The sequence below is a fragment of the Dipodomys merriami genome, unplaced genomic scaffold (genome assembly GCF_024711535.1).
Source record: "Dipodomys merriami isolate MVZ:Mamm:240054 unplaced genomic scaffold, mDipMer1.0.p SCAF_48, whole genome shotgun sequence".
NCBI classification, from domain to species: Eukaryota; Metazoa; Chordata; class Mammalia; order Rodentia; family Heteromyidae; genus Dipodomys; species Dipodomys merriami.
Window position 1 is genome coordinate 5,985,687 of NW_027206046.1, and position 12,696 is coordinate 5,998,382.

A 12,696-nucleotide genomic window follows, 5' to 3' on the forward strand; every position below is an offset into this window, starting at 1 on the left:
GGGGAAATCGAACTCAGGGCCTCATGCATGGGAGGCATGCACTCTACCACTGAGCCACCTTCCCAGCCCCAGAGAGTTAGGTTTTTAAAAAGAGGTAGCTGAGTAAGAATAGCACCAGCACGCACGTGGTCTTCAGGTAAGGGGTAGGTTTATTCAGTAGACCTCCTGGGACCAGGCAAAGTTGGCACTCCATGTGGCTGGGAAAGAGAGAGAGCTGGGAAAGAGAGAGAAAAGAGCTAGAAAAGAGCAGAGAGAGCAGAGAGAGCTAGAAAAAGGCAGAGAGAGAGCTAGAATAGAACAGAGAGGGAGAGCAGAGAGCTAGAAACGAACAGAGAGAGAGCTAGAATAGAACAGAGAGGGAGCCTGGGCCTGCGCTAGGCCTTATCTAGGGTATGGGCGGGGAAAGGTGTGGCCACATCAAATTCAGATGTGACCTCAGAGGATGCAGATGTGACCTCTTCCAGGTGTCCCAGTTGCCTAGGTAACACAGGTACTGGGTGGAGACTTTGCTGCGAGGAGGGTGGAGTCTGCTGGCCATCCTGGAGCGGACCTTACACTGAGGATCAGAGTTAGAAGCCAGCCAGGGCAGGAAAGTCCATGAGACTTATCTCTACTAAACTACTTAGAAAAGGCGGGAAGTGGAGCTATGGCTCAAGTGGTAGAGCTCTAGTCTTGAGCCAAAGAGGCTCAGGGACAGTGCCCAGACCCAGAATGTAGACAAACAACAACAACAACAGCAGCAGCAACAACCAAAACTCAAAACAAAAATCTAATGTTGAGGTTTCCATAGGATGTAGAATAATATGAGATTGGCAAGGTTGTGGTGATGGTCCTTGTTGGGTAGAGGAAGTAAGAGAGGGTAAAAAGATTTAGATGTAAGCCTGGTGTGTGTGTGTGTGTGTGTGTGTGTGTGTGTGTGTGTGTGTGTGTGTGTGTGTGTGTGTGTGTGTGTGCAATGGGGCTTAAGGTCAGGACCTTGGGTGATGTCCCTCAGCCTTTTTCACTTAAGGCTGGTGCTCTACCACATGAGCCATAGCTCTCCTTCAAAGAGTCTCTGGGACTCTCCTGCTAAAGCTAGCTTTGAACTGTAATCCATCAGATCTCAGCCTCCTGATTATCTAGGATCACAGGTATGAGCCATTGTCACCTGGCCAAAATGTGACTTTTTCTGAGCCATCACCAGTCAGAAAACTCCGTAATAAAAAGTAAAATAACCATTGCTTTAAACAAACTTTGATGTTCCCAGACTGCATTGCAGAGTCAAAGGAAGGCTCCTACCTCTCCAAATATTATTGGAAAGCCTTAATTAGTACTCAGGAAAGGAGTAAGAGGGAAGGAAAGAAATACAAACCCAATCAACTGTGCTTTTCAGGTTTCAAATGCTTTGCCTATTGAGGTAATTTACACTTTAGTAACAATGATTGACAGCCAAGGAAAGTATCTAACTCACTTTTAGTTTTCCCCTGGGGAAAGTGCCTGGGTTCCCAATTGTTTTAAATTGCAAAAGTAGTAATTGTCATAGAGAGTTAGGAGCAATGTTTCTTCTGTGGGTTGGGGTGGGAGGGGTGACCTGGGATATTTCCCTACAGGGAACAAATAATCTATCTTAATTGATTAAGGTCAGGGGGCCTCTATTTTTTTCTCTCTAGCTGATCTATCCAGGGTTAAAGGGCAATAGTAACTGAGCCAATTGAATACCTAGGAGAAACCAACTTAACAAAAAACATTAGCAAGTTGCAGTTGATACTCAAAAAGGAAGTTACTTCTGTCCCCAAGCACAATTACTAGTGCTATTTAATGTAAAAGCATATTTTAAATAGTCTAAAATATATGCAGCACAGTAGATATATTTGAGATACTCATCCTCCTAGAGGAATTTGTTTAATGAACTATGCACTTGGAAATACTTGGAAAACTCAGGTGTGGGACCATTTAGGTCAACTGTATAAAGCACATTACCAACAGGCTAATAATCAATGGTAAGTAATGGCTTTCTCTGTGACATGTAGGGAAAACTCACACACAGGATTTGGGAGTGGAAAGACCATCATGGCATTGTACATAGACACCAACAACAGCCAGAGATGCTTGCAAGTCCTGGACTAGTAAGTCATCAGAATTGGTGACATCTCATTTACATCATCCCAAAGAATGGACCATGAGCTTGCTAATTCATATACTGTGCAAATCCATAGCAAAAAACTTTGTGAATCAATTCAAGATTAGTAAAAATAACTCTAACCATGTGTGAAATTTGACATGTGGAGGGTTTTATCCCTCCCCTCTCTCCACCCTTTTGGGGGATATTAGTACTGGAGCTTGAACTCAGGGCCTGGACTCTGACCTTGAGCTTTTTGACTCAAGGTTAATACACTATCACTTGAACCACAGTGTATTTCCAGCTTTGGGTGGTTAATTGGAGGTAAGATTCTCATGGACTTTGTTGCCTGAGCTGGCTTCAACTTTGATCCTCAGATCTCAGTCTCCTGAGTGGCTAGGATTACAGGCATGTGAGTCACCAGCTCCTTTATTTAAAAAAAAAAAATAATTTATTTTCCAAACTAGGAAGTTAGCAAAAGCACATTGCACCCCAAGTCTCCCCCTATCTCCTTAAACACATATATTTATGCCACCTTCTGGTATGTAATAATATTTTTATTGTCAATTTTTTTTTTAGCTTTCTGAAAGGAACATGCAGGTGTATGTTAAAAATGGACTGATTTCCCTGAGCCTTTGCAGGCAGAAAGTAATAGATTGACTACGGAAGCAGAGAATTCAGACTACTACCACTTGAATATTTCTCAGCCACCTAATTTATATTGGTTCTTCTTGGTGGGGTTTGGGATGAAGGGTACACAGATGTATTTCTCGGCTTGCTTTGGATTCGTTTGAACACATACTAGGAGATGGGTATATTTCAACAAGAGAAGTTTATAGAATGAATGTTCCCTACAATGATGCAACTTCTTAAAGAGTCCTTCCTTACATGAATTTTACAATCCTGACATTGTTAATACCTTTCCAGTGTTACCTATCTCTCACAAATGAGATTGCACACTTGATAGCAAAAGTATCAAATGGTCATCGACAGCAGCCAAGCAACACACAATTCATCCAGCTTCATCAGTCATTGACCAAAAAACAGGAAAAAGTTTACTTCATTCTCAAGTACTCTGCCAAATGGTTTCTAGATCCTTCAAGGTGGAAAACAGAAGAAAAAAGAAAGCTAAAAGCTCCCTCAGCTCCACCAGAAATGGGCTACCCATGGCGATTGATTCTACAGTCATTCAATTTGTTTCAGACAAACAGACACAAGGCAACCAAGGCTAGAAATGCCCAGACAGAAAGACATTGATGTAACTTTCACCCCACACCCTGTCCCGTAGGAGAAAGTGCCACATCCGTATGTCTGTTCTCCCATCCTCCTTTTCCTTTGGGGGAGTCAGCTGGGTCCTCTTTTATTTTTCTGTAAATGTACCGTTAGCCTTGGGTAGCAGAGTGCTGGACACCCCGACCCCCATCCCTTTCCTGGATAACCAGATCCAAAGCTGGTTGCTGATGGGGGATAAAGTCCTGTTCCAGAAAGACAGGCGAGAGAGAGAGAGAGAGAGAGAGAGAGAGAGAGAGAGAGAGAGAGAGAGAGAGAGAGAGAGAGAGAGAGAGGAGAGAGGAAAGAAAAGAGAGGACAGACAGGAAGACACACAGAGTCTCAAAAGTAGACATCCAATCATCCTCACCGATTTTCATTTGTATCTCTTAAGGCTTGGGGGGAGGGGGAGAGGGGAGGACTACGGCTCAGGAGGCGCACCACCTCCTCCTCCCCCTCCCCCTCGCTTTTTCCCCACCTCCCCAAATTGGCTGCCAGTGTGTGCGTGTGTCTCCTGGCCTGGGGTCTGGAGGATGGGGAGTGCGGGGAGAGTGGGGGTCGGCAGGAGAAGCTCTCGCTAGCGCTGCCTGTGGCCGGCCAGAGTCGCCTGTCTTCCCGTGCGGGGCGCACGGGCGCACACACGCGTCCACCCCGACACCCGCGCTCCCTCGCGCCCTCGCCCGCCCGCCCGCCGGCTCCCTCGCTCTCTCCCTCCAGCTCTCGTCTCTCTCCTTCTCCTTTTTTTTTTTTTTTTTTGGTACCATAGAGTTGCTCTGAAAACAGAAGATAGAGGGAGTCTCGGAGCTCGCCATCTCCAGCGATCTCTACATTGGGAAAAAAAACATGGAGTCAGCTCCGGCAGCCCCCGACCCCGCCGCCAGCGAGCCGGGCAGCAGTGGCACCGACCCGGCCGCCGGTTCCAGGGAGACCCCGCTGAACCCCGAATCCGCCCGCAAGAGCGAGCCACCCGGTCCGGTACGCAGACAGAGCTATTCCAGCACCAGCAGAGGTAGGAGGCTGGGAGAGAGAGCGCGAGCGAGCGAGCGAGCGAGAGCGAGCCGGAGAGCGAGCGAACGGGCGAGCGAGCGAGCGAGGGGCTGGGGAGGGGGTGGCGGCGGGGGGGGGCGCGGGGGGCGCGCGCGCTCATCGGGGGGCGGCCCGGGGCGCAGGGGTCCCGCGGGCGCGCGCGCGCGGACCCGGCCGGCGGCGCCCCGAGCTCGGAGCACCCCCATCCCCTCCCCCCCTCCGCCCCCCAGAAATGTTGCAAACTTTTGCAGCCCGTTCCAGGCCGGCCGGGGAAGGGGCTGGCGGGAGGGCTGCCGGCCCGCCGACTCCCAGACCCTGGCTTTGATTTTTTTCTTCTTTCTTCTTCTTTCTTCTTCTTCTTCTTCTCCCCCCCCCCCCTTCTGCAAAAGATTGGAGGGAAAGCCAGCGGCGTTGCCTAAATGAAATTCGCTCCACCTCCCCACCCCACCCCCAAAATACAGAGAACTGGGGCCCCCCCGGAAAGAAACTTTTAAAGCGGCAGTGTCCTTTATTTAAAAAAAAAAAAGAAGGAAAGGAGAAGAATCCTGTGTGTGTGTGTGTGTGTGTGTGTGTGTGTGTGTGTGTGTGTGTGTGTGTGTGTGTGTGTGTGTGTGTGTGTGTCTACCCTTCACCTCCTTTTACCTTTATCTCCTCTTGACAGTTTTGTCCCGGGCTGCTGTCAAGAGTCCGGGGAGTGCTTTTTATTTTTTCTTTCTTCTCCCCCCTCCTCCCTCCTCCCCGTCCCCCTGCAGAGCTTGGGGTGTGGGTGCAGGGGTGCCCCGGAGCAGCGAGCGATCCTGGGGGAGCCCCGGGGATGGACATCTGGGGGGTGTGCTCCAGGGTCTGAGGCGGACGGCGTGCGGGTACCTTCTCCCGAGCCGGGCGCTGGGGTTAGGCTTGGGAGGACGGGCGCGGGGAGAAGCGGGGCGCGGGCGCTCGAGACGCTGCTGGCCAAGTTGTTTGGCGCGCGCGCGTGCAGGGGGAGATGCGCACGTTTTCAGACCCGGGTTCGGAGCCCCGCGCCGGCGCTGGCGGGGTGTGTGCGGGGTGAGGGCCGGGGCCCAGGAGGGCGGTGCTGACGTTGGCGGGGGGGTGTCTTCCCCAGGCGCGTTCCGAGGGTGCCGCCACCAAAACAAACAGGCAGGAGCGGGGTGGGGGGGGGATTTAAAAAAGACACTCCAACTTCTCCGTGCCCTGGGAAACCCTCCTGTCTGTGTGGTTCCAGGCATTTCTGCCAGAAATCAGGCGATGCGAAATCCAAGTTCACGGCGGTTTGGAGAGTGCAAAGCCCTCTATTTGATTGATTTGCCCCGCTCCTTGTCCCGGGTGGTTTGCGCACTTCATTTTCGGGTTTGGAGTGGGAAGGGACGGGGGGCGGGCGGCGGGGGGGCGCGGTTCGTCTCGGTTTCCCCTCCCGGCACTTGCTAGTTAAAGTAGGCTGTGCCGGAGCGCTCACTTTCACCCCGATTTTTCTTAAAGGTGTCGAGTTGGCTGTAGCGTTCCTGTCTTTTTTTTTTTTTTTTTTTCATCCTCGGAGGTGGAGGATTATTTATGTGAAGTTTGCCTAGAACGCGAGGAAGCTACAGCTTTAATTACTGTTGTAAATAATGTATAAATCACGCCCTGTCACTCGGGAGGAAGCGGGGCTCCCGCCAGCCGCCCCGCAGGGCGCGGGGGGGGGGTGGGACACGAGTTCGGGCCCCGGCCTAGGGGCGTCCCCGTCCTTCCCTCTGCTGACTGGACCTCTGAAGGCGGCTGGAGAGGGTGGGGACCGGCGAAGGAGGACCCGGGACCCTTCCCTGGCTCCCCGGGGGTTGTAGTTGGAAGTGAGGAATATGGCTGATCTCGTACTGGCTGTTTTACAGTATTGCTCTCCCTCCCCCCCCCCCCCCGTCCCACCTTAGCCACACCCCCTGTCCGGGCGCTTTCCCATTCACGGAATTCGAGTACAGTAAAAAAGCCACCGGGGATGACACAGGCAGAACAAAACAAAACAAAACACATTTTAACATAATTGAATCCAAAGGCGATTTCCGAAGTGGCCGTGTGCTGAACCGCGGGGAGAAAGGGAGGTGTGTGTGCGTGTGTGTGTGTGTGTGCGTGTGTGTGTGTGTGTGTGTGTGTGTGTGTGTTGGGGGTGGGGGGAGGTGGAGACATGGAGGGGGCCCGGAAGAAAGAGACACGGGGGTGGAGGGGGGGTGAGGAGGGCCGAGCCCCCGTCCCCAGCCCCCCACTTCCCAACCTGCCTCTCAGTTTGTGTGCAGAGAGCTTCGGTACTGCAAAAGAGTATATTTAGATCCTGAGACGGTGGATTTGGAATGCGAGCGGGTTATGTAACAGGGTTAATCAGAAACACTGGAGAAAATCCCCTTCATGTGTTTGAGGCATTTTTTCCCCCTTCCTTCTTTCTTTCTTTTAAAGAAGGGATTCATAGTATATCTGAAGCCTCACCGGTTTCTGATTTGGGGCTGCTAACCCCCCCCCCCACCCCCCCTTGTATTAGCATCTTCAGGTGTTATTCCCTTCAGAAGGTGTTCTTCTTGCAAAAGATCAGGGTGGCAGGCTGCGGAACCGACTTAGCAAATCGGTAACTTGCTGCTTTTGCAAATTATATAACTGGCTGGGGCATTCAGTGTCACCAGCTTGTCCCTTGCACCCCCCCCCCCGCCCCCTCCCACATCTCTTTGGGCTCAGCAAACAAAAAAAAAAAAAAGGAAGAGGGATAAAGTTGGAATAAAATGTTATTTCACAGCTAACCTGGTGACCCATATCCCCTAGCCCTCTGGAAGGTTGTTCCCTCCTCCCCCCACTCATCCTTAAAAAAAACGAAATAAAAAATAAAAACCCTGTCCATTTCTCTTAGGAGATTTAATAGCAGGGGGAGGGTAAGGCCCAAAGACTCCACAACGTGCATCCTGCATGCAGGCACTAGGTTATATAACAGTCTGAATGGAAAAAGGAAGGTCAGACATGAAGGCATCCTTTAGCTAACACAGCAGTAGTAATAGCTTCCAGAAATGATGTGCATTTGCACACTTTGGAATCCCAGATGTAGCTTCTGCTTTTCACGGTGTATCCATCTTGGGGTGTGTGTATGTGTCTGAGAGAGCCAGGGAGAGCCAGGATGTGTGTAAAGCATGCCTGGTAGTTGAGAGTGATTTGGGGGAAAAAAAAAGAGAGAGAGAGAAATGTTTGGGTTTCAGATGATGTAATGGAGTTGGCAGAATATATGCAAGTCGGCTCCCAGAGTGTAAGCACTAAGAAAATTGGAGCTGGCATCTAGTATTAATGTTGCATAAATTACAATATCGGAAAGAAATTAACCTACACACTAGGTGATTACGCTTCTTAAATACTAAAAACAGAAAGGCACACGACTCTGGGAAAAGAAAAGCAAATATCATCATCTTTGTAATTAGCATTTTCAGCCTGAAGGAGGGTCAAGTGGAGCTGTGGGCCCTGGGTGAAACGGGAAACTTTCTCATGTAGGAGTTATCTTTTCTTTCTCAAAGAGGAACCCTATGGTAGGGTTAGCATCCAGCCAGTGAAGAAGGTTTGAAGTCCACAGAGATGTTGGTCTGGAGTTTAGTGACATTGGGGTGACCTCATGAGACATTACCTAAGTAGACTTTAAGCTATTGTTGAATTCCTGTTTCTGGGGAATCCAAGTGTGAATGGGCTGGATACCTTTACTGTCCAGGATTCCAAAAAAAAAATAAAAGAGACCTTTTCATTTGAAAAGATGACTGCTCTTATCCATCTTCAGGGAATGGTGGCAATTTTAATGAAACTTGAACGTTTTCTAGGTGGTTTTTATTGATAAACTCAGGCATCCTTCAGCCCCATCTTTATATCACAATAAAGGAGGGTCGGGGAGGACAGGCAGGAAAGCAATAGAGGAAAGAAGAAGAGGAGAGGGAACCCCAGTCAAGTCTGGGATGCAGCTCAGTGGTAAAAGCAGTTGCCTAGCAAGTGCAACATCCTGGGTTCAATTCCTGGTACAAAACAAACAAATAAAAAACAAGAAAATATACAGTTAATTAAAAAAAAACTAAGGTGAGTCTTTCTTTTTCTTTTTTTCTTTCTTTCTTTTTTTTTTTCTTTCTTTTTTTGCCAGTCCTAGGCCTTAAACTCTGGGGCTGGGCTCTGTCCCTGAGCTTCAAAAGAAGCTCTAGCACTTGAGCCACAGTGCCACTTCTGGCTTTTTCTGAGTAGTTTATTGGAGATGCAAAGCTCACAGACTTTCTGCCTTGGCTGGCTTTGAACCTCAGATCCTCAGATCACAGCCTCCTAAGCGGCTAAGATTACAGGCATGAGCTAGCCACCAGTGTCTAGATTGAATCTTTAGTGAGGCTTTCAGAGACTCCAAGGAGCCCTGAGTGTTGTGACATAGCCATTGTTAAAATAACCACTCTCTTTTAAGCAAAGCTGGAAGCTTCATATTTTCCTTCACTGAACCTGAGCTCATCGGGCTGGTACCTCTGTTGACTGCTGTTGAAGGCCAAGGGCTTTTCAGAGAAGGCTAACCCAAGGGAAAAATCAAAACCCAGGGATGGGATTAACACTGAAAAGCTCAGTTGGGTTGAGATGGAACCTTCTAGAAGCTCAGTTCAGACTGATTTAAAAATCATTTAACCGAGCTCGTCTCGTCATTTTATTGGTAGTCTTGAGGACTTTTGAGAAATCACATAATTCCTTGACTTTGAAAGCCAGGTCCCCTCACCTCCTCTGTGGCCTTCAGGCTCTGCTGCTTTACATTCTTGAAGGTTCTCTTATCTAGCAATTCAACACCTTTTGTAGAGATGGGTTCTCCCCTAAATTTTTCTGGCATGAACCCCAGCTGTCCACAGTGACTAAATGATGCCCTATAGTTTTGAAAGCTCTGCTGGCTGGGAGAAAAATCCTTTGCCACAGGGATGAAATGATGATTATTTTTTTTTCAAACTAAAGGGACTTTAATTTTCCGGTAAATTGCTCATAAAAATACTTATAATTGTACCCTTTAAAAATGCAATAGAATAATTTTTAGAAAATGCATTTTGTGATAGCTATAACCTTTTCTGTTGCTTTCCTCACCCCCTCTATCTTATTTCTTAAAAAGAATTGAATTATTAATCCAGAATTCAAGTCCTTGAATTACTAAACCATTTATAGAAGATTCTTCTTATGTTAGTCACCTGCTGGAATTTTCCACAACCTATTGGCTTGGTGATGAGATCTTGGCTTTCGCTAGTGTCTTTATTTCTGCAGGTGAACTGTGAATGGAGACTCACTGTGGAAACCTTCTCCTGATAACATACTTGCCACTTGAGTGTTCAAGCCAGTGGAAGTGGGGGAATACAGTACCCACTTTTGATTTCACACTAATCTCCTCTGGCTCAGGGTTAACTCTGTTGGGTAGGAGTGAGCCAAACCTGTGAGCCCCCTTTTGGTCTCCTAGAAGTGGCTTTGTCTCTCCAATCAGATGCACTTTTGTCCAGTCTCTTGCATTTGCCCTTTGGAACCTGTGGATGGATGTTGGAAGGACAAACAGAGTGGGATGTCATTGGAATTCTGCTCAGAGAGCAGGGACTTTTTAAAGCATGTGCTGCTTTTCTTTTCGGAAAATGCTCTTCCTTTCCCTCCAACTTCCTAGTTCATCTGCTGCAGTTTCTTCTGTGTCAGAATCAGCAAAATATGTAACTACATTCCAGGTATCTGAAAGAAGAGATTTAATGTGATGATGACATGCTTCTCCTCCCAGATGGGACATGCCTTCCTGGGGCCAATGTGCAGGACTTCACTTTATGTACTCTCTTTCACAGACATCCCAGACTCATGCATCCCATTTGTGGTCATTCTTACAGAGCTAAGATAGACAAGAGAGGCCCTTGGGTACTGGAGTGAGCACTAGAGAATATTCCTGCTGATGAAGATTGTCTTCCAATTGCTTAGAATTTAGGGTCTACTGTTCTTTCCCTCCCTCCCTCCTTTCCCTGTTTCCCCTTCTCCCCCTCCTTCCCTCCCTCTGTCTCACCTATCATTTTATGTATTTAGTTTCTGTATCTAATTCTTAATAGAAGTATCATTTGGAACTGAGCGATTAAATTTTTTTTCTTCCCTTTACTTAGGCTGTAGGGTAAACAAAATAAAATCGTCTTGTTCTTCATGTTTCCAAAAGAAAGCAGATCATCGTTGCTCACTTGTTGATCAAAAAAAAACTCATGGTTTTTCTCTAAGGGTAGCAAGGCCTTCTTGATGAATTGACTTTGCTGGCTCACAGTAGATTAACCGGAAATAGTTTTTTATATGTTCCCATGACGATGTTTTTGAAATGTGCTATCCCCTTTTCTACCCTACAAAGAACATTGAAAATGTAATTGAATTTTTTTTTTTGAGGTCTAAGAATCCTGTAGTGCCACAGGGTCACTGTTGGAAATATGAATTCTCCTTGTACATTATAGAACTGAAAATGGAGACTGTGTCAGAGTCTGGACTAAATCTGTCTTGATCTCAGCTTGGAAATTGTGGATTTTTTGTTTTTGTTTTTTCTTTCTGTTAAATCCTCAGCAAGAATATGTTTCATTTTGCCTCCCTTTGCTTTTGAAATTACAAGTAGCAAATTAGAAATTCATTGAGTCATTGCTCGTTAATGGAAGGTTTTACTTTATAGAAAAATTTCAACCCACATTGAGAGTGTTTTTAATGCTTTCTCTGGAGCAACAGAAAATACCAGATCATTCTCAAATATTCAGGAAGGCTATTCTATTTATGACAACTTATACCTTTGCCATATGACAATCACATGATTCATTTCCCCCCTATGTAATGTTAATAGAACCTCCAGCTAATTTTGCTTCTTTCTTATGTAAGTTGAAGGAGTATCTTTGGAAAGGAGCTGCAGATCACTGCAGATCAGGGAAAGTTAGGAAGCTCTAGAGTTAGAAGGAAGAATTTCAGGAATGTCAGGAGAGAACATTTAAATTTTCCCAGAGGACAATCTTTCTAGGCCAAAGCTTTGGTTCTCTATGGGAGAAAGGAAATGACCCTTGGCCTTACCATTAGGGGCTGGCTCCTTAGTCCTCACCTGCTGTGATACTGATCTACTGCGTTCTGGTCAGATCTTTGGTTTTGTGGCATTGGGAATTCAGCTTGTAGTCTTGGTGTTCTTTTGTGACAGGAAATTAATAATAATAGTAAAAAATAATATTGTATTGCTTTTGGAGTAAAGATTTCAAGGAGTTTGACTATAGAAATCCTTAGAAGAAAGGGAACTGGGGCGTGAGGTGACCTGGTGACATGTATGTAGCATAGCTTCACAGGCTGGCTGTCTGCTCTGGGCTCTGACATGCTCATACATAAAGGAATTCCAGGTAACCGTCCCCTTGGGTTAGCAGAAGAATGATTTGTTTTTCCTTTAGAGATTTATATGGCTTTCACTGACATTTCATTATTAGAACATTTCTTCCTCTATTGCATGCTGAGGTAGTACTATGCTTTCCTGGGTACTGTGGTGGGCTACCACTCTCTCTCTGCCTTACACTTTCAAGAACCTCAGGCTATCCCAGGAACAGTTATTATTATTTTTTTCCGTTTTCCCTAAATCTCCAGATTGAGAATGAAAAGGAAACATGATCATGCAAAGGATATTGTATGTTGCCTTTTTTTTTTTAACACTTCAAGGAGGTTATTTTTAATTATTTTTTTAGCTCTTATATCAGTTTATTCTCAGAGCTAACATGTATAAGTAATAATACCACCCCCCTCCCCCACCAGTCACCTCATACTATTGTAGGACTCGTATTCCTTCTTAGATGTTCCTCCAAACTCATACTAAACAATGAGCTCTGGGTTGCAAAAGAGGATTTACTGTTTGGTGTGTTGGCATATTGACTATGCACTGTCTTAAAGTTTTGTGAAGCCATTAATTAAGAAGTTTCCATATCCACGCACAGACCATACTAGAAGGAGTCTTCTGGGGTCCATGGAAGGGTGTCCCTTGGTTTTTCTGGATCCTCAAGTCAGTGAGAGAGGCAGTGTACTGTTAAAAATATCTAGCTTACTTTGGGGGAGGATTGGGCTGAGTACTGATGGGGTTTATGAAATATAAATGTCATGAAGTTGCTGTATGTAAGTGGTGGGCGTGAAAGAAGTAAGAAGAAATAAAACTGTGTATAAATGACACTCTGAAACTGGATGGTATTACACACGTGACGTGACAGGAATGAGTGATGCTTGGGTCTGTGCTTAACCGGGAAAGAGAAACAGTCTTGAAACCCACATAACAAATGAGATGTGGGACTAAAAATTAGGAAATATAAAAA

General features: G+C 46.5%; 1 protein-coding gene and 1 pseudogene across 2 annotated transcripts in view; one reads left to right on the plus strand and one right to left on the minus strand.

Annotated features, from left to right (window-relative positions):
* The window catches only part of Rora (RAR related orphan receptor A), a 779,408-nt gene that overhangs the window by 23,162 nt on the left and 743,550 nt on the right, over window positions 1–12,696 (plus strand). For both annotated transcript variants that reach the window (XM_069995263.1, XM_069995264.1), the window contains exon 4: window positions 4,134–4,376. In XM_069995263.1, coding sequence (XP_069851364.1) covers window positions 4,211–4,376 — 166 coding nt within the window. In that variant the 5' untranslated portion in view covers window positions 4,134–4,210. The remainder of the gene's footprint in view (window positions 1–4,133; window positions 4,377–12,696) is intronic.
* LOC138809065 (small nucleolar RNA SNORA40) lies at window positions 12,172–12,259 on the minus strand (annotated as a pseudogene).